This window comes from Protomyctophum parallelum (genome assembly GCF_964188405.1).
Source record: "Protomyctophum parallelum genome assembly, chromosome: 4".
Lineage (NCBI taxonomy): Eukaryota > Metazoa > Chordata > Actinopteri > Myctophiformes > Myctophidae > Protomyctophum > Protomyctophum parallelum.
The window spans coordinates 29,223,208-29,243,895 of record NC_139700.1 but is presented as its reverse complement, the minus strand read 5'-3'; the positions used below and the strand labels follow the sequence as shown (position 1 = coordinate 29,243,895).

The window sequence follows — 20,688 nt, the reverse complement described above, 5'->3', positions numbered from 1 at the left end:
AAGACATTGTTGAGGGTCGCTAGCCTCCCCTATGCCCAGCTTTGTGTGTAGTGTACCATGGAATGTGATGATTTCTTTGGCGGAGCACGGAATGTGATGATGATGTATGATGATAAGAGCGCCCCTCACGTCACAGTTCAAACAAGTGTGCATTTTTTTTTTACTTCATACATTTTGCGATATCGATGGTCCCCAAACCTTTTCATTTGTATTTACTATTTGGCCAAGGTCCCCCGTCTGAATGTATTTTGTGCCAGGGACCCCCATACCCCCAAGGACTTCTCACCCACTTTGAGAACCACTTCAGTATCCATAGTTTACAGGTTTCAATGACATGAGATTAACCTACCTATCCAGTAACGGACCAAGACCCTGAAGCATATAGTGATCTGCTTATTTATCTATAAATGACTGGGGTGTTATGAATGGACCTCTGTGAAGTGATAATTGGAATTTGGAACAAGTTATTGTAAAGATGTAGGCCTTACTGTGGACATGTGGTCCACAGTATGTTCATGTTCAACCCATTATCAATGAATGACACTCACTAAAATCCTCAGTGTTACTTCGTCCATGTGTGCTTCGTCCAAGGATATTTGTTAAATTAACACATGGGGCTTAGGGTTTACTTTAATGTCTGAAATGAATAGTGATAGATAGGAGGACCCAACGCACAACACGCTGTCCAATCTGGGAATCCATTGGCAACACAAAAGAAAAACAGCGCCATCTTTTCCATTGAAATTTCATTGTCAGAACTCAGAACCGTATCACATTACCCAGTCAGCTGCACTCATGTGCACTGGAGTGGCACAGCACACAGCACAGCACAGTGCTCTGCTCTGGAGTCTGGACTGTTCTCATATCAAGGTGATAAAATCACAGGTTAGAACTAAGAAGCCTATAATCCGGCATCGTTATTATGTGAACAACCTTAACCCAGCTCTGATCGGTGAACATTCGGCAAGCGTGCCGGCGGGGTGGTGATGATGATTAATGGCCATGCCGTTGCCGGGTCGGTCAGGGACCAGAGTGGGTGTCCGCTGTCTGTGCGTGGGTTTGGGTGACTGACGGGGACAGCTGCGGTGCTGAATGAGGACCTCGGGGACGCCCGTGGAGCACGCGCACCTGACCTGCGGGAGCAACGTGAGGGGCTGCACACATGCCTCCAGAAACTCCCCGAGAAGGGTCGGTCTGAACTCCCCTGCCTCCAGCTGTCGCTCCGGAGCAAGTAAACGGCTCACATGGGCTAGAGATCACATTCAGACTGTGCGCGTCACGCGGGCAGAGCCAAAACAAGTTCCTGGGTGAATAGTATGGGAGCGATATGTTGTCCAGGAACCAACTTCTTCCTGAGGATTACTTGCTAACGCACCTGGCCGAGAATGTCCAGCAGCACCAGCCCAAGTTCAAGGCCTCGGCGAGGAAGGCTCGGTTCGTGGACAAGAATGGGACCTGCAATGTGGCCCACACGAACATCCGCGAGCAAGGACGGTTCCTGCAGGACGTTTTCACGACCGTCGTGGATTTAAAATGGCTCCACACGCTCGTTGTTTTCACCATGTCGTTCCTGTGCAGCTGGTTCCTGTTCGCGATGATCTGGTGGCTCATCGCCTTCGGACACGGAGACCTGCACCAGAAAGGGGACGACTTCGTCCCGTGCGTAACGGACATCCACTCCTTCTCCTCCGCCTTCCTGTTCTCCATAGAGGTCCAGGTGACGATCGGCTTCGGGGCTCGCATGGTCACGGAGGAGTGCGCCTCTGCCATCCTGATGCTCATCGTACAGAACATCGCGGGCCTGCTCATCAACGCCATCATGCTGGGCTGCATCTTCATGAAGACGGCGCAGGCACACCGGCGCGCCGAGACGCTCATTTTCAGCAAGCACGCGGTCATCTCGCTGCGCAACGACAAGCTGTGCTTCATGATCCGCCTGGGAGACCTGCGGAAGAGCATGATCATCAGCGCCGCCGTGCGCATGCAGGTGGTCAGGCGAACGACCACGCAGGAGGGTGAGGTGTTGCCCCTCGATCAGATAGACATCCACCTGGACAACCCCATAGACACGAGTGGCATTTTCCTGGTGTCCCCCCTCATTATCAGCCACGTGATTAATAGAGACAGTCCCCTTTACGACCTGTCCGCGTCGGACTTACTGAACCAGGACGTGGAGGTGATCGTGGTGTTGGAGGGGGTGGTGGAGACCACGGGGATCACCACTCAGGCCAGGACCTCCTATGTCTCCGAGGAGATCCTGTGGGGACAGCGCTTTGTCCCCACGGTCAATGAGGAGGACGGCATGTACGCGGTGGACTACTCCAAATTCGGCAACACGGCGAAAGTGCCGACGCCGTACTGTAGCGCCAAGAGACTGGATGAAGGTGGAGGCATTGCTCAGTTTAAGCTGCAAGAGGGCGCCACCCTGCGGCCTGCTGTGAGAAGGCGCCAAACCATGAAGCAGCGCAGTAGTACACTATTATCAGCATCTATTGGATAAACGAGTTGAGCAAACTTAAGGCTTTTTATAATAGCATAGCATGCCATGTAGCTATCTATCTGCTCCATGTTCGTGAACATTTCTTTAATGAAAAATGTTCGAAAACGTTCGAATTAACAAATTGATTGTATTAGAGAATGTGTTTTAATACGACATGTTCTATATCTATTTGCGCAAATAGTGAGGACACTATTATAGCTAATGGCCTATAATAAAAAAGCCTACACGGAACCTACACAATATTCTGCACTATAAACCTTCATAATAATTTGCTATCCCAACAATATATGCAGTATCAAAACGCTATTAACTCAGGGTGTCCCATTAAAAGAAAACGCACACATTGGATGGCATGCTCATATGTGACTTATGCAATATCCCAAGCCATTAAATATATTATTTAATTGTTTGTTTCTTTGCTATTTTACTTTTTAATTATTTCAGTGAAATAAAAATAAAACCACTCCTTTAAAGATCGGTTGTGATTGTATACATTTGACTTTTGAACTTTGACCTTGACTTTGGAATGCTATATATACAGTGTAAGACATGTGGTTCCCAAACTTTTGCATGTCAAGGACCCCCAAATTGACACTAATTAGCCTGCAGTCCCCATTTGAAGAGATATGCCAGGGACCCCCATAAGAGAATATTTCTATGGCTTTAGCAGTGATTCTCAACCCGTTTAATTTCAAGGACCCCCAGTTTGACATACATTAGTCTACGGACCCCCATTAATGGCATTTCTATCTCTGGGACACCCGATTTATATTGTGAAATCAATGTTAATTTAACTCTGAGAGTGTACAAACCCATAAGGGGTCCATTTGGTTTCAAATTATCATTTAGCTGGGGACCCCCTGGAACTCCCTCAAGGACCCCTGGGGGTCCCCGGACCACTGGTGTAAGCCATGTTTCATTTGATGTCACTGCATTGCCAATCAAGGTTGCCATGGTTACAGGGAGGGTATTTAATCCTTATCCTGTCCCTAATCAGGCGCAGAGTTGCCAGTGCATGGCAGAGGTAAACTGGTTTTTGACTGTTCTTAAGCTGTGGTCTGTATCCTGTTCATTTGATGTTTAATTATTATTATTATTATTTATTGTACGCTACAGAGAACAAATATCACGTATTAGGAACTCAACGGACACGTTTGGGCTTTTGCAACCAGTAGTACCTATAGTGTGTGTGTGTGTGTGTGTGTGTGTGTGTGTGTGTGTGTGTGTGTGTGTGTGTGTGTGCGTGTGTGTGTGTGCGTGTACGTATACGTGCCATAGGATAAACTGGTTCAGTGAGTTCATCTTGGTCGGTACAAGATCCTTGTATCATGAGATGAGGACAGTGTCCTTGGCAGTGACAATGAGAGCTTTGTGGATAAAACGTCCTATCCTGCTGTTGCTGGGAGCAATTCTACTGGCCAGCTACATGTCTTTCATGAATGGATACAACCCATTTAAAACAAGTTACGATGAGAGCGACAAAACACCGTTGGTACCATTTGCAGATTTGGAGCAAAACATCAGTGGTCTCTGTGAGTCGGGCAATAGTTAATCCATATCTTTGTGTGTGTGTGTGTGTGTGTGTGTGTGTGTGTGTGTGTGTGTGTGTGTGTGTGTGTGTGTGTGTGCGTGCGTGCGTGTGCGCGTATGTGTGTGTTGCGCGTGTGGGTGTGTGTAGAATGGACAGACAGATAGATATGATTGCAATTGCACCTGTTTATATTAGGTAAATTAATGTATGAAATGAATAAATCAATATGGATGGATTGCTTATAAAACCAGTGTACGTTGCTTAATTCTTAGTATGTGGAATCATAAACACTAGAGCAGGGTTTCTCAGTGTGCCAGTCCAGGGGTGCTGTGGAATACTTTGTTAATATTTGGAATTTAGCAATATCAACATTTTATGAGTGTCAAGTGCAAAGCTATTTTCAATTAACTTTCCTCATGACATACAGTATACAAATTTACTTCCACCCTCCCCCTACAGTAGACTGGCAAATACTGTAATACAGGTAATTAAATATAGGAGTATATTTACCTGTCAGACTCAGCAGATGTTGGAGGCTAGATGGAAGGGAAATACATTTCTTTGTACAAATAATGTTACACCCATTCAACAATTGACATTGGAGTCCGTGGCAGATGAGCGTTGCACAATACATGATCCAATCACTGACACACTGTCAGGCATCACAGCCTATGTTATCAGCGTTCCCCTCATACTTGATGTAACTAATTTTGTCTACCCTTTGTTGACAGACAACTCGATTAAAATCTTCGAACAAAAACAGGATGCCATGCTAAAGATGCTTGCAAAAGACCGCAAAAGTCGTGGAAGAGTCATAGATTCAATGAAGTTGCTGATAAACCAACCAGTGGAGGAACTGAAGACGAAACTGTTCCCCAATTCTGAATTGTTCAAGGACTGGGGGGAGGATCTATCTGAAGATGACCAGAAAGAGGCACAAGCTCTGTTTGAGAAATATGGTTACAATGTCTTTCTCAGTGACCGCCTACCTTTAGATCGAGTTCTTACGGATACTCGCAATCCCAGGTAAATGTGTTTTTGTTTAGGTGCTTATTGGCTGGACAAGACCTGTCTAACTGTAAGTACAGGGGTACAGGCCAGTGAGGCCACTTAAAAGAGAGACAGATACATCCCTCAAGGACCAGGGGCCCCCAGCTAAATGATTGATAGTTTGGAACCAAATGGACCCTTACAGTTATATGCGGGTCTGTGGCCTAATGTATAACGAACTGGTGGTCCTTGAAATTAAAAGGTTTGAGATGGCTCGTCGTATGACTCGTATATGAGTAAGATTAACTGTAGATATTAGTGTCTGCCAAACCAGGAATAGATCGTAAAAAGCAAAAGGTTTCTTTGAACAACGGTTGGGAACTCGTTAATGTCAGTCTCGTTAATGTCAGTTAATGTCAGAACCAGAAGCAGAGAAAACATGACACAAATACAGAATGTGGTAGGAATTGCAATGACAATCATTTGATCATGAACTTAACACTTCATTCTGCATTGATTTTTCTGATTCCCTCGATTGTAGTGTAGCTATATCTTTTGAAAAAAGGAAAAGATAAAACTTTTATTGAACGGACGATGCCTACTTCAGGGTATATGTATCATACTTGCACAGTCCTCAAAAAGACCGCCATCATTATTTTTTACATTAGACTGCCTCAATTCCAAAACATTGAAATATTTTCAGATGAATACATTTTGTTCTACTTGAATAGGTGTAAAGAAAAGAAGTACCCAAAGGACCTTCCAAGTATGGCAGTGGTGTTGGTCTTCTTGGACGAGGCCCTGTCTATCATCAAGAGAGCCATTCGCAGCATCATTGACCGAACACCCAAAAACCTGCTGAGAGAAATCATTCTGGTGGATGATAACAGCTCCAATGGTTGGTATGATAAGAACAGGGTGGTGACACGTTCATTTTAATTATACAATTTATATAAGGGTACAGATGAGTCAACAAGTCTGATTCCCTCTCCTGCTAGCCTGACCTAAGCAGAGACATTTCTGGCCTAGAGGGGCGGGTCGCGCCTCAGAAATGCGCGCACCCTGATTGGATCTCATCGATCTGTCCGTCACCCCCGGCCCCTCCTCTCCCCCCTAGTGCAGCGCTACGTCACATCATTTAGAGCGACGCCCACCCGGAAGGGTTGACTCCCACTTTTAGACTGGTTCAGCCCACGGCTTTTTCCAGGCTTTCATCTTTCGCGCAGACGAAATGAAAGCCTGGGTATCGAGGCTACTCTCCTGCTGACTACGCAGACCGCACCAGAGAGATTCACAGCACTTCTCTATCGTAGCTATAGGAGATGCCATGATCCCTCCATTTCAGTAACAAGAATCTTTCAAAAAATAGCAGACATACAAGCTCGTAGATCTGCTATTTTTCAATAACTAAAGTATAACATAATGCTTAAAACACCAAAAGGGGTTCCCGTCCAGAGAATCGGTTAAAATGGCTTATGGGAAGTGGACCACGTCGTCACGCTCATGTCACTAGGACTAGTGTTGTCTAACCTCAATATGTCTTCATGGCATCAGGCACAAACTCAGTCAACTCCATACATGGGGCAGAGTTTTACAGAGTTGTCTTAAAAATCACAACTGTGTGAACTGAGGGGCGCTCTTATCATCTTACAACATCGAGGAGGTCAATGGTCATCCAAACTTAATACATACAGGTATGTTTTACGTGTAACCTCTATTAATCTAACTCTAATATTATATATTTAAGTCTAACTCAGTCTAACTCATGTTGCCATGATTAGGTGATGTAATGATGATGTAAAACAAACATTAAATTATCTTTATTGTGTGACGGCCCCCTGTATAGATGGTATTGTACTATATATTAGGGTGTATGGTATGGTATATGGTAGTATTGTAATTGTATTAGGTGGTCTAGTGTAGCTTTATATTATATTTATAATATAATAGGTTAGTTTGGTTTCTTTGCTTTGCTGTCCTAATTTCTGTTCTCCTTATCTTGCAGTGGATTGGGGACAATCAGACAAGCGGCGGCACCTGGGCCCGGTGCCGACGCCCTGTATAAAAGCCTGTCTCCCCAGTCCCTTCCTCAGCTCTGTTGTATTCAGTGCTCTCTTGCACTTCTCCCACTATGCACCTTCCTCAACATGCACCCATACCTTCCACTCATGCATTACGCACTACACTACTGACTTCCACACCTCATCTATTTGCTCCTGATTTGGTTTGATATCCTTATTTTTGATTAATATTGCTTTTGAATACTGTGTCTCCCCTGTTTTTTGTTGTATACTTGGCTCCCCTAGGCCAGGTATATAACAATTGTTAATGGGATTTAATGTTTATGTTAGTTACTAAACAAACAATTTCTCGATTTTAAAACAAACATTGACCTAAAAAACGGCAGATACAGAAAAAAAATCAATCAATACATTCATACCATTTCCATTGTAACTAAATTGGCAAAGAAACAACATGGTGATGGAACCTGCTACAACTCAACTAATGGTTGGTTGACTAATGATGGTTATAATTAGGTCTGGAGGACTTTAATTTAACAATGGAGCTAATCTACTTTAAAGGCTTGCAGGTATCTATTTCACATTTTACTGCTGCAAGTATAAATAATAAATGATGCAATACTTGAAGTTACCAGCGATGGTAAACAGCAACTATGCTCCTTGTTGATTATGCAGGCCCATTCATAATCTCCCTCTCTGTTTTTCCTTCTAAAATCAGAGGACCTTAAGGGGGACCTTGACATATACGTTAAGTCCATTCAGGAACAGAACCCAGGGCTTCGTATTGGGAGAGTGAGGCATGGTGAGCAGCTGGGGTTAGCCTCGTCCAGGATCTCTGGATGGACGGCTGCTACTGCTGACGTGGTGGCTATCCTGGATGCTCACATCGAGGTCCATGAGATGTGGTAGGAAACCGTGTATCTCCACATTTCATCTTAGTCAAGTTTCATGCAAAAGCAACGAAAATATCAGATCTACAAGATCATCTCCTATTTTCACATTAAAAGAAAAGAAAAGAAAAGCAAGTAAATCTTGCCAATAAATGGCATGCCCACAATTTAGAAGCCAGGTTGAAATTGGTTAAGTCTGTCCGGTGGTTGTTGCTGAAATAGCCTGGCCCAGCCAGGGTGCTTTCTGGTATAGAGGGGGGGGGGTTCACCATCAGAGCTGTCATGACATTGACTGTTTCTTTTAAGTTTCCCTGTTAGAGAATAAGATTTTACTCAGTTAACTTGAATGTACCCGTTTGATCTAGAGATCCATATGATATGACTCTGGAACGATCGGACTGGCTGTTGCTTGACTAATGGTTCAAGTAAGCAAACAAATCAAATAACTGTATAGTGGAGTTAGCTGCAATTTGCAACTCTAGATTTTTTTTACAATGGGCTGAATCTAGAGTTGCAACACCCTCCATCCACTTCCTATTCATCTTTTTTGGTTTGTGATCTGCTTGTCTTAAATGACGTTAAACTCACCAACATTGCAGCTGCAGTCCAAGCTTGAATTATCCTCTTTCAATCTGCCAAGCTTGTTTTTCTGTGGTCTGAAGTTTTCTTTGGGGTTTGGAAGCCTTTTGAGTTACAATGAAAACGGGCAACACAGTGAAAACAGTGACATCTGCTGGCAAATCCCATTGACATATATGGGATTTGCAGGGTCTTATATCACTTACTGCCGGCAAATCAGAGCACCTGTTTGAGCCAGAAAACCCCAGATCACAGAAAATCTACTGAATGTTAAAAGTTCATGTTTTTTGGGTGCAATTGAGATTAGAAAACCTAAAAAAAAATAAGAACAATTCCAAAACTTTTTTTTTATGTCACAATCCCTTTAAGACAAGCAGATCACAAACAACAAAAGATGAATAGGAAGTGGATGGAGGGTGTTGCAACTCTAGATTCAGCCCATTGTAAAAAAAATCTAGAGTTGCAAATTGCGGCTAATGTGGAGTTACTCCACTAGTTCTTTGACAGCTTTGAGTAAAAAGTACAATCATTTCCTCTGAGGTGTAAAAATGTAAATACTCGAGTGAAGCAAAAGTATCTCAAAAAGTTACATAAGTATAGAACTTGAGTAAAGTACACAACAGATCATTTTGCTTACTGGGTATACTGAGGTATCTGTACTCTGTTCCTAGGGCGGAGCCTCTGCTGACACAGATCAAACTGGACAGAACGGTGGTGGTCTCTCCAGTGTTTGACAGGGTCAACTACTATGACCTGGCTGTGGTGACTTACCATGCCTCTGCCCATGCCTTCGACTGGGCCTTGTGGTGCATGTACGAGAGCTTTAGGCCTGAGTGGTACAAGCTCAACGATCCCTCAATGCCTGGCAAGTAAGTTCAAGTCAAACTGATTAGAGTTGTTTTGGCCGTGGGATATTACGTTCACGCTAGCCCAAATCCAATTTTTGGAACTGCTCTAGATTGGAATCTGAGTAAGAAATATAGCTGCAAGCAGCGATAAGGCAGGACCAAGCAGGACGGCATAAGCAATAAGAACAATATGCAGTCAGCTTTGATTGGGGGGGGTTCTTGAAGACTTGCACTGACTTGGCAGTGCCCAGATGTCCAAGTTTCGCAAAAACCGACTGCACGGTTCAGCCAGAACTGCTATTTGTGGCGGAAGGATAAGGAGAAGAAAAAAAACTATCAAAAACAATAAAGGACCAAGTCCTGTCAGGACGGCTTGGTCCTTTAAAAATTATTATTTTTACAAACCAGCATCGAACCACATAACGAGGTGGTTTGTAATACTTTTCAAATCTGATTTCTAGAGCTGTGTCACAGTCTGGACACTGAAGCCTAATTTATACTAATCATAAGATGGTGATGCTCGCAAAAATTTGTCGATCTTGTAGTTGTGCTTTTTTCGGCAAGGGCGACACCATGGTAAGACAGCGTCTAAATTAAGCAGTACTCATTACTCAGTGTATACATCCTTTTGCAGACACACAAATCTGATCTAATTGCAAATAACAGTGTGAACAAAGCCTTGGCTATGTCACTGGCAGTAAAGATCTATTCTGTATCAAATGTTTTGTTTGACAACTTGACATGTCAGACACATAATGTAATCAGTCACAATATCTTCTCCAGGAGTCCATCGGTCATGGGGATCCTAGCTGCAGACAGGAAGTTTCTAGGAGAAATTGGGGCCCTTGATGAAGGAATGGAAGTATATGGTGGGGAAAACGTTGAGCTAGGAATCCGAGTGAGTCAACCACAACAACACAGCACATGAGAGCATATGGGTCAACAATTGTGCTTGTTTCTGTGTTTAGTGAAGAGAGGAGAGTCCGCACACAGGTTTGCTCCAAGGTGTTTGTTTTTTATTCAATACACCATAAATAACACAACGTTTCGGCCGTGAACGGCCTTCATCAGGTGATCTGTTTCTGTGTTTATCTCATATGCTTACATTTTGTCACTGACGGATGGAAAACTTGGAAAACCGCTTTCATTTTCACTAAATTTCTATAGGAATGGTGCAACCACTCCTATAGACCGATTCCGTACCGGTTTCATGGTCGCAGCCTACGTATTTCCTGTAGGCGGACTCGACGTAGCTGCGGGGGTAAAACCCTCACCAGGCGCATCTCTTCCACTACAGTGAACGGCAGAGTGACTGATGTTAGTTTGCCTCAAACTTTACTCCTTTACCTGCTTTTTTACTAACACTAACATTACAAAGATGCCCAGAACATCGAGATGAACCTGTGTAGTTTATGGCTGCTCCAACAGTAGTGGCAACATAACAAATAAAATAAAACGGAATGTCTAATATCCACCGCGATGGCTGAGACCAGAGCCATTGAGTAATGGTTGAGACAAAGCAGTGAAGAATCCTGCAAGATACATAATTTCAGTCTTACCCAATACCCAATCTTTCTGTTTTATGAACACAAGGCTGCTGTATTTTATACCTCATACTAAGCATTTAAAGTATGAGGTATAAAGTACAGCAGCCTTGTGTTAATAAAACATAAATATTTGGTATTGGGTAAGACTGGCGTTATGTATCTTTCACTGCTTTGTCTCAACCATTACTCAATGGCTCTGGTCTCCGCCATCGCGGTGGATATTAGACATTCCGTTTTTATTTTATTTTTATGTTGCCACTACTGTTGGAGCAGCCATAAACTACAAAGGTTCATCTCGATGTTCTGGGCATCTTTGTAATGTTAGTGTTAGTAAAAAATCAGGTAAAGGAGTAAAGTTTGAGGCAAACTAACATCAGTCACTCTGCCGTTCACTGTAGTGGAAGAGGTGCGCCTGGTGAGGGTTTTGCTCCCGCAGCTATGTCGAGTCCGCCTACAGGAAATACGTAGGCTGCGACCATGAAACCGGTACGGAATCGGTCTATAGACAGCTATGTGTGTTCCTGGGTCCCTGGCTGTCCGATCACGAAAATAGCATTTGGTTGGTTTTAACAACCAAGTGTCACTGTTGCGCAGCCTACCACACACACACACACACACACACACACACACACACACACACACACACACACACACACACACACACACACACACACACACACATTGACTGTATATATGATGATTTGTGGTGGTACAGTACAGTATACAGGAACATAATACAATCTCAGCTATTTTCTGCAAAGACATTTGGTGCAGTGGGGGAAATACACACTACAGCAGTTCTGTCTTATTAAGGAGGGTCTAAGTTGTAAATATTAGCCATTATTACAGGTGTGGACGTGTGGAGGGAGTATAGAGGTTGTTCCTTGCTCCAAGATTGCCCACATTGAGAGGGCCCACAAGCCCTATATGCCAGACCTGGCCCCCGTAATGAAGAGGAACGCCCTTAGGGTAGCAGAGGTGTGGATGGACGAGTACAAACACAATGTCAATTTGGCCTGGAGGCTGCCATTCAAGGTAATGTAGGACAGTGGTTCTCCTACTTTTTTCATGCCAAGGAAAGGACCCCTAAATGAAAAGGTATTTGGCCACAGTACCCCATCTGAAACTATCTTGTGGCAAAAATATTCTACATTTTTCAAAATTTTCCATGATGTTTGGAAAATAGTAATAGATCTCGCCGTTGCGAACTTGTAGATTGGCTATTTTGAAATATCGATGCAATTGTGGTTAAAGTTAAACGGGACAACCCTGGAACCCTCTCAATGACCCCTGGTGATCCCCAGACGTCACTTTGAGAACCACTCATACACTATCACACATACAGTAAACAAGACTAATTCCCCCCCAATCAAGGACCATGGGATAGATATCGGAGATGTGTCAGAGAGGAAGAAGCTCCGAAAGAGGCTCAAATGTAAGCCTTTCAAGTGGTACCTGGAGAACGTGTATCCACAACTGGATCCCTTGGACGATCTTGTGGCCTCCGGCGAAGTAAGTTTACGGTGGGTGGAGCTTGGAGCTAAAGACATACACTATTTTACATGTACACTAGCCTCCCACAGCTTTCTCCATAGCATGAGGAGATAAAACCTGGAAAAGAATGAATGCCTATAAAGCGTCTAAATGGAAGTAGAGGATTCACAGGACAGTGCCAAAGATGATAATGAATCAAACAGTACAGGTCACGTGGTTCATGCATCGTGCACGCTTCATCAATACCAATATAGTGTTACATTCTTGTTGATTATGTTTGAGCACTCATAAATTCCAAATCAACCTTTTCAATCTTGCCCCTGACTACCCCATATTACTATAAAAATACTATACCAGACCAAGTGTAAAGTCAAAACAAACTTAAGATCAACGCTACTGAAAAATGCAGAACTATAATAACCAAGCTTGCCCTGCACATCCTGTCCTTGGCAGTTAAGACACCTTAAAGAGATGTACAGTATTGTGCAGCCCATACTAATGCATTATGTGTTTCTCGTCTTGACTTGCATAAAACAAAGATGAAGCACATGGATACCAACTTGTGTGTTGATTTTGGGCACCCCCCGTGGAATACTCCCATTGCAGACATCTGCCAACCATATGGAGGTCAAGTGAGCAACATTTACGTGTGGAATTGTAGGCCTCCTGACAAGTTTTCACAATGGAAATAGCGGATCTACAAGCTCCCAACATGTTGCAGTGTGACCTTGTAGCACACACAAGATTTGATAATATTGTGTATACTTATTGTTTGACTATTTTAAGTACAAACTTAGTATACTACATGTCCAGTAGATAATCTATTTCAAGCAACTAAAACTAAGCTAAGTATACTAAAATATATAATTTATTTATAATATATATGCAACTAAGTATCAGACTTCAGATGTACAGTATTTAAGCACAAACCTTGTGTACCTGGTTTCTGTTTTCTTTATTTTTGTTTTTCTCAGTACACATATTACCGTGGGAGTGGTGAGCTATACATTGGGCGCATCAAGTCCCACAAGTACAATGAGAACAGGTGTCTGGTCGATATGGGCGAAGCAACTCACATCCCCGGCCTGTACCAATGTAAACGGGCTACGGAGAAGGGCATGAGCCGTTTCTGGGATTTCACTCAGGTAGGCTACTGTGTTAACAGTGTTAACCATTTTCACATGTGGTCTCTATTTTGTGCATGTTATTATACCGTATGTGAAAATCTTCTCAAATCGTTTTGATCATTTCCCATATATAGGAAAGTAGATTCTGAACCAAATTTTATTACCATCTACTTTCCTGGTACATTTCTAGTACTAGTCTGAGTCTAGATATTTCCTAAAAAAGTACAATACCTGTTGTGGCTCTTTTGTTGGTTCCAAACATTTCTTTAATAGCCAACAAAACCCACTGAAGCGCCTGGATTATGGCTGTACGCAGACAAAAGAAATTAATGTCATTTTGGTTTGCATTTACTATCCTTAAAGTGCAGTGTGTTGTCTGTCTGGTAAAACAACGTTTGTCCACCAGGTGCATGCCGCAAACAATCTATTTTCCTATATTTCCATTGTAGGTTATCATGTGTGAATTAGATTTACAGCTTAGTACTTACTAGCCATTTCTAAAGGATATAACCATATTTTAATACTATCTAGTTTCCTAGCAGGTATTCATGTACTGTAGGTATTTGGCGATGATATAGTACTTACTATTTGAATACCATATTTTTTATACCACTTTCCTGGTATCGTATTACTACTCAGTCAGGAGACAAACTTCAAATTGTTGCTTTTCTGGTTCTCTTCTTTTTAGGGTAAAGAAATGAAGAATATAAAGACAAAGAGATGTTTGGAGATCACAGACAGTCAACTGGTGGTCCAGGAATGTACCAGCCAGAGATGGGAAATGCAAAATATTATCAAACCTTTCTAAGAGAGGAAGGAAGGAAGGAAGGAAGATAGAAAGAAGAGTCTGAACTCTCTTGTGCGTGCGTGCGTGCGATTGCGAGTCAGCCAGTTAGTGATTGATTGAGAGCCTTTTTGTAGAAATTGTGGATGCTACAATGTAATTTTTTATTTATTTATTGAATGCCATTATTTTTTACTTCTGTGCTATTCTGTAGTACTATTGTCTTTCTTGGCTTAAATTGAGCAGTTATGATTGATGTTTAGATCAGATTTAGTTTAAACTTGTTACTGTACAGACTGCACAGAGTACAGAGACAACAAAATGCAATTTCGTATCTACAGTACAGCTGTCATGTCCAACTCCAAGGTAGCCTCGGTACCACTGCTATGCCACCAAAATGTGGAATGCCAAAAAGTGTAACTCCTATACCCTCCTTCAAAACTGTCATAAAAAGAGCATCTGTCTGTCTGTCGGTCGTGATCTAGGTTGACCATATGGTCTCCATCTAAACCAAGGGGTTGTGGGTGATGATCCGCCGAGTCGCAGGCGTAGAGAACATTTATTTATTTATTTAGACGGGACAATGCTCATTAATAAACACATCAGTTTTCACATCCATGTAAATGGGCCAGAGTTAACCATGCATAAGCTAATTTCCATAGTCCCTGCAGGCTCTTTAAAAAGTGATGATAAAACTATCCATACAAAAACACATACAATGCAACACAATACAATACAAGAACAAATAAACATGGTGATAAATAGAGCTGATAATTACTCATGATTACAGATTTGTTTTAAACCACCTCTTCAGGTTGAATTTGAAGATTAAGAGTTGGAGGTCTCTCTTTCTTCTGTAGGGAGATGGTTCCAGTGATGGGAGGCTCTAACAGAGAATGTTTTACCAAACACATCTAGTTGGCACCTCGCAGTCCCCTCTGGTAGTTGCCCTGGGGCCTGTTTCACGAAACTTGGATTAACTAATCCAGGATTTAGGCCAAAGCCAGGCTTTTAAAATCCTGATCTTTACAGCCTGGTTTATTCCGTTCCACTAAAGCCAAGCGAGGCTCAGAATTGGCGGATTTGGCGAGCCGGGATCAGCAAGCCTGGCTTAAGACAGTCTGGCTTTTTGTCTCTAGACCCATTATGTGGATCACAGATTTACTGATCCTTCTTCTTCATGGGGTATTAAGGCAGTTTGCATCCTTAATAGTTGCATTACAGCCCCCTTCTGTATATCTCATTATCTTTACTAATCTATTCAAGACTTACTGATACAAGGACTTAAGCTTCTAAAATAAATACTGCTGCTGTAATTAAAGAGAGAACATACTCTCAATAGTGGATAGACTGAATGATTAACTACCCCAAAAATATAGTTTACATTTTACCACTACTATTAACTTAAAACAGAATTCTTAATAATGTAAGCATAATGATATTGTCGCATTGTGATATTTGGCCATAACTCCGTCCTCTGAGGGAGCTACCTTTGGGGAAGGGGGTTGTTGTCCAGACAGGGGCCAGACTGGTGAGGGTCATGGGTTCATGTAGCATGCCAAAGTTTGTGCTATTGCCATTGAGAATGCATTGGGCGTTTAAGTTAAATAACTCAGAAACTACAAAACATTTCAAAGTAAAAAGTTCCAGCATGTGTCTCCACAGTAAGCTGAATTTTACAAAGTGTGAATGGAGTGATTTTTTGAAGTGCCACTATCTGCCTATAAATGTCTCAAATTTGAAAGCACTATATTTCTAAAACTATGAAACATTTCAAAGACTCCTTTTCAGGCACACATGTCCACCGTAGGATGAACCTAAATAGGTTTGAATGGGGTTTCTAGGTGTAAGTATGTAGGACTAGTAGTGGGTGAAACGTTACAATGGTAATATGTTGTAAAACAATGAGTAATGGTAATATTTAGTGGTTTTCACTTTTACAAAAAAAATAAAAAAATATATAAAATAATTCTTCTTAACCGTGCACTTGCACAACAGCAAACCTATTCATGGGGAACATTCACCAAAAGCAGCTGATCTACAATTTACAATTTAGGCATTTAGCAGACGCTCTTAATCCAGAGCGATTTACATTAAGCAGGAACAAAAAGCATGGGAATACATCACAAAAAAGCATTTATCATGAATCATGCGTAAGCTAAGAAAGTAACAGTGGAATATCTATATTATGAGACTATACATATAAACTATATATCTATACTATATGCTATACATATGTACTATGGCGTGCTATGACTATATACAATGCAATTATAGTGCTGTCTACATAACATGCTATAAGTCTGTATCAAATGCTATCTAAAGTCTACAGAAATGCTATCTAAGGGGGTAGGGTAAGTGCTATGGGCCGTGATGGAGTCTGAAAAGGTGGGTTTTCAGACCACGGCGGAAGATTGGGAGTGATGCTGCAGTTCTGACTGCAATGGGAAGTGCATTCCACAGTTTTGGAGCCAGAAGGGAGAAGAGTTTGGGACGTGTGGATCTACAAGCTCACAAGCTGTCATGATGTTGTGCAGCCTATATATTTTGGTTTTATATAGTGCTTAAATTAGTCCTTTAATGCAGACCGATACAAATAAGGCAACATAAACCCATAATAATTGAATAAATCTGGAAAACATCATTGGTTTGTGATCAGTTTGACTGCTTAATGAACAGTAAAGACATCGGGATTAGGTTAAACCTGGCTGTTAGCCTGGTCCGGAGCAGGCTAAGTCCAAAGCATTAGTTTCCATGGTAACTAATGTAGCATCACTTTCATGAAACCGAGCCTCAACATATCCAGGTTAACTGGTTAAATTAATCTGGCAAGATCAACCAGCTTCCATGAAACCGGTTAATCACTGATCCAGGATATATTAAGCCAGGATATGTGTTAAAGCCCGGCTTAATCTCTAATCCAAGTTTCATGGAATGGGCCCCTGGTTGCTCTGTCACCACTGTATAGCTTCGATCTATGATCTATTTCAGTGGTGGAGGTGCAAGTCCATTTAAAATCTTAAATCTGCAAAATGTTTAAAGCTGTCAAAATTAAATAAGTTGTACTTTTGAACTATATGGCAACAGTGGTAACAGTTGGGCGTTTGGTCACGTGCTTTTAATATCTGTTTGTAGAGTGATTCTATGGGTTTTAAAGTTGTCTGATTTGTCTGTGACCAGGTTGTGAAACAGTACGTTATGTGTGAGAAAAGCATAGCATGTGTAGCAGGATGGGCTTTGGTTCCCCCCCCCCCCACTGTGCAGCCCATGCTCCGCCCACTCATCAGTGGCCTGATTGCTACCAGTATTTAAGCAGCACATGCTCTGTTTGAGTGTCTCCTAGAAGCTGGCCCGTGGGGCTGCAGCAAGCCACGCTTTCCCACTGCGTGTGTGTCATCCCTATATCCAAAGCTGGCATGTTGGGTGTCAGTTTTGGGGTTTTAACATCTGCAGGTACACTATGTGTCTTTCCAGCTACAGTATGTGTCTTTCCAGTCTTTCATAGACTAGAGTCTCTGAGTAAAAACTATGAAGATTACTTCACAGTGCACTGACAGCACATGTCGTCATGACTACCTTATTGCCTGGAATTCATGCTTCTAATGTAGCCGTACATTAAGCCTCTTAGATGTATTGTCGACCCCCACAGTCCGTGTATAAATATATTTATTGTAAATGTTTGTTTTAATCCCGTCTGGCCGAGGGCCTCCCGTTTACAAGGAGTGTAATTCCGTCTTTCACCGGATGCGCCCCTCCACTGCCGCCCATTGTGAATTTATGACGGAATCGGCCACAGACGAGAAAAAAAAATTGCATTGCACAAAGATGCCGGACGCCTAGGTGACACTTGGGGCAAGCTATGCTATTCAAAAATGTTGGAATACATCCGAGTCTTAATTTTAGGCTAGTTCTAATGACTATTTTCCATTTCAGTGACTCTACAATGTCAGTTTTTTGTTTTTTTTTACTTTTGCAGGCATGTTGGAGAATCTGGCTGTTTTGTTGAAATCCCAGGAAATTGGACAGGTTGGTATATTAAGATTTTGTAAATTCAATCTACCATAGAGGCTTCTATGATGATTTGATACATTCCAAAGAGTCTCTGATTATAATGGATTGCTATTATTTAACATGACGATGCCACTGAACTGAAGAAGCATACTCCAGTACTAGCCAGTTTAGCATTACATGTTTAAACATGGTTCTAATGGCTAGTATTTTCCCTTTCAGTGACTCATCTCACGGACACGCCACCACCTACACGTTAAGCATGTAAGTGTCTAAATAAATGTATTGTCTCGGGGATACTATTGTCTGTATGTAGTGACATCTCTGACCTGTCTATGATGATTCAGTTTTCGTTTCCTGATTTCCAATGAAGTTTACTCGCAGCGCACTGAGACAAGGCAATGCCACAGTTTGTGTTATTGACAAAAAAAGCAATACCTGATTTGTAATGGGATGATCTTTTACTTTTCAGGCATGTTGGGGAGTCTGGATGTTTTGATAAGATTCCAGAAAATTGGACGGGTTGGTATTTTAAGATTTTGTAAATCCAATCTACCATTTAGGCTTCTATGATGATTTGATGATTTCCAAAGTCTCTGATTATAATGGATTTCTAACATGACGATGCTATCTGTTGCAGAATTATAATATTGTGGTCTTTACCGTGACCGACCGCTGGTGTCTTTTTAGCCTCGGGGCTACACTGCTACCACTTACTCTCACTCCTTCTGGAGTTCCTACTCGGGCGTGCAGTGTAAATTCATCACGCACCAACAGGTATGGTGGCGGACCGGCGGTCCTCCTCACAGTTTTAGGCTATGTTCATTAAGGTGTCTTTAATGCCACAAGAATATAAACAATTAAACATGGACCTTTGCTATTACAGTTTCCTATTTGGCGCCCGCCACGGTGGGTCACATGATGTGCGTCGCCCTCCTAAAACGCGGGGCCAGTGACACACCTGCTGCTTTGCTAGAGGTTGTTTTATGAGGAACATCCACACTCTTCTTTCTCACTCATCAACCTTACAGTGTGACAGCGACTACACCGAGACCGTCCCTCCCTGGTTGTGTGAACCTGCGGGTTATCTCTGTTTTGTTGTTTTACACTTGTTTAGTTCTTTGTGAGACCACCAGGCTCATAGGCTGACACCTATTTTCCTTGATATAGGATAGGATAGAATTGGACAATACTGCTTTACCATCCCTGTGACGTACTCATTGTTGTTTCCATTACAGGACCAGTGCTGGGGGAGCTACGTGGGACCAGGTGACAGCTTCCCAGTGGGTGTGGTAACCCCCCTTTTGTTTGTTTGCTATGTTTGTTAACTAATTTTGCAGTGCATTGGGGTGCCACTACCCTGGGTCGGTTGGCCTGCCCGCCTCCCTTCCCTGGCCTGCAGAAGTACAATTAGTATTGATTAACTACTAGTTGTATCTGTTTGGAATTGCATCTATTTTAATGTTTAATAACTGTCCTAATTGTACAGAATGAATTGGTGTTTGCCATATTGGCTGACTTCTTCGAGAAAGCGCGAAAAACTTGCGCTTTCTCGATGGCGCGAGTTTTTGTCACGCTTTCTCGATGTCGTGCTTTCTCGATAGCACGAGTTTTTGTCGCGCTATCGAGAGCGCGACAAAAACTCGCGCTTTCTCGATAGCGCGAGTTTTTGTCACGCTTTCTCGATGTCTCTATCGAGAAAGCTTCGAGAAAGCGCAAGTTTTTGTCGCGCTCTCGATAGCGCGAGTTTCGCGCTATCGAGAGCGTGAGTTTGTCGCGCTCTCGATAGCGCGAGTTTTTGTCGCGCTATCGAGAGCGCGACAAAAACTTGCGCTTTCTCGATAGCGCGAGTTTGACAAACTTGCGCTTTCTCGATAGTTTTTGTTGCGCTTTCTCGATGTCGCGCTTTCTCAATAGCACAAGTTTTTGTCGCGCTATCGAGAGTGCGACAAACTCGCGCTTTCTCGATAGCGCGAGTTTTTGTTGCAGTTGGGCCTCACTCACACTGTTGCAACATGCATACAACATTGTCTTGTGTCTTGTCCGTGTTTAATGGCCGCCCAAATGCATTTCCAATGGAAGTCACATGGTTTGAGAACATTTGTTTGATGGCTGTGTTGTGCCCACCGCCCGCCGCATCAAACATATGTTTTGTCAAACCATGTGATTTCCATTGGGGCGGCCATTAAACACGGACATGTTTTATGCATGTTGCAACAGTGTGTGAGGCCTTAGGGCCGATTCATACTCCTATTTTAGAGCCGAATAAAAGTCGGTTCGGCGCTGTAGAGCCTACAATTTGACGTCATTTGAGGTTCGGGGGGGCGGGTACCGTCCTAAAGTCGGCTCTTCGGTGCTACTGAAAATTT

At 42.6% G+C, this 20,688-nt stretch overlaps 2 protein-coding genes across 2 annotated transcripts; both read left to right on the top strand.

The window, feature by feature from the left end:
• Nucleotides 1-15: 15 nt before the first annotated feature.
• On the top strand, nt 16-2,909 carry kcnj11 (potassium inwardly rectifying channel subfamily J member 11). The gene has a single exon (XM_083763732.1). The coding sequence runs from the start codon at nt 1,328-1,330 to the stop codon at nt 2,498-2,500; it is 1,173 nt and encodes a 390-aa protein (XP_083619858.1). The 5' UTR covers nt 16-1,327; the 3' UTR covers nt 2,501-2,909.
• Nucleotides 2,910-4,809: 1,900 nt separating this feature from the next.
• On the top strand, nt 4,810-14,335 carry LOC310857144 (putative polypeptide N-acetylgalactosaminyltransferase 8; the record flags this gene model as incomplete). Its single annotated transcript, XM_083762755.1, has 10 exons — nt 4,810-5,057; nt 5,753-5,919; nt 7,761-7,947; nt 9,183-9,380; nt 10,143-10,257; nt 11,756-11,941; nt 12,281-12,418; nt 12,940-13,032; nt 13,375-13,545; nt 14,216-14,335. 10 exons carry the CDS (start codon nt 4,810-4,812, stop codon nt 14,333-14,335), a joined length of 1,623 nt encoding a protein of 540 aa, XP_083618881.1.
• Between the last annotated feature and the right edge of the window lie 6,353 nt (nt 14,336-20,688).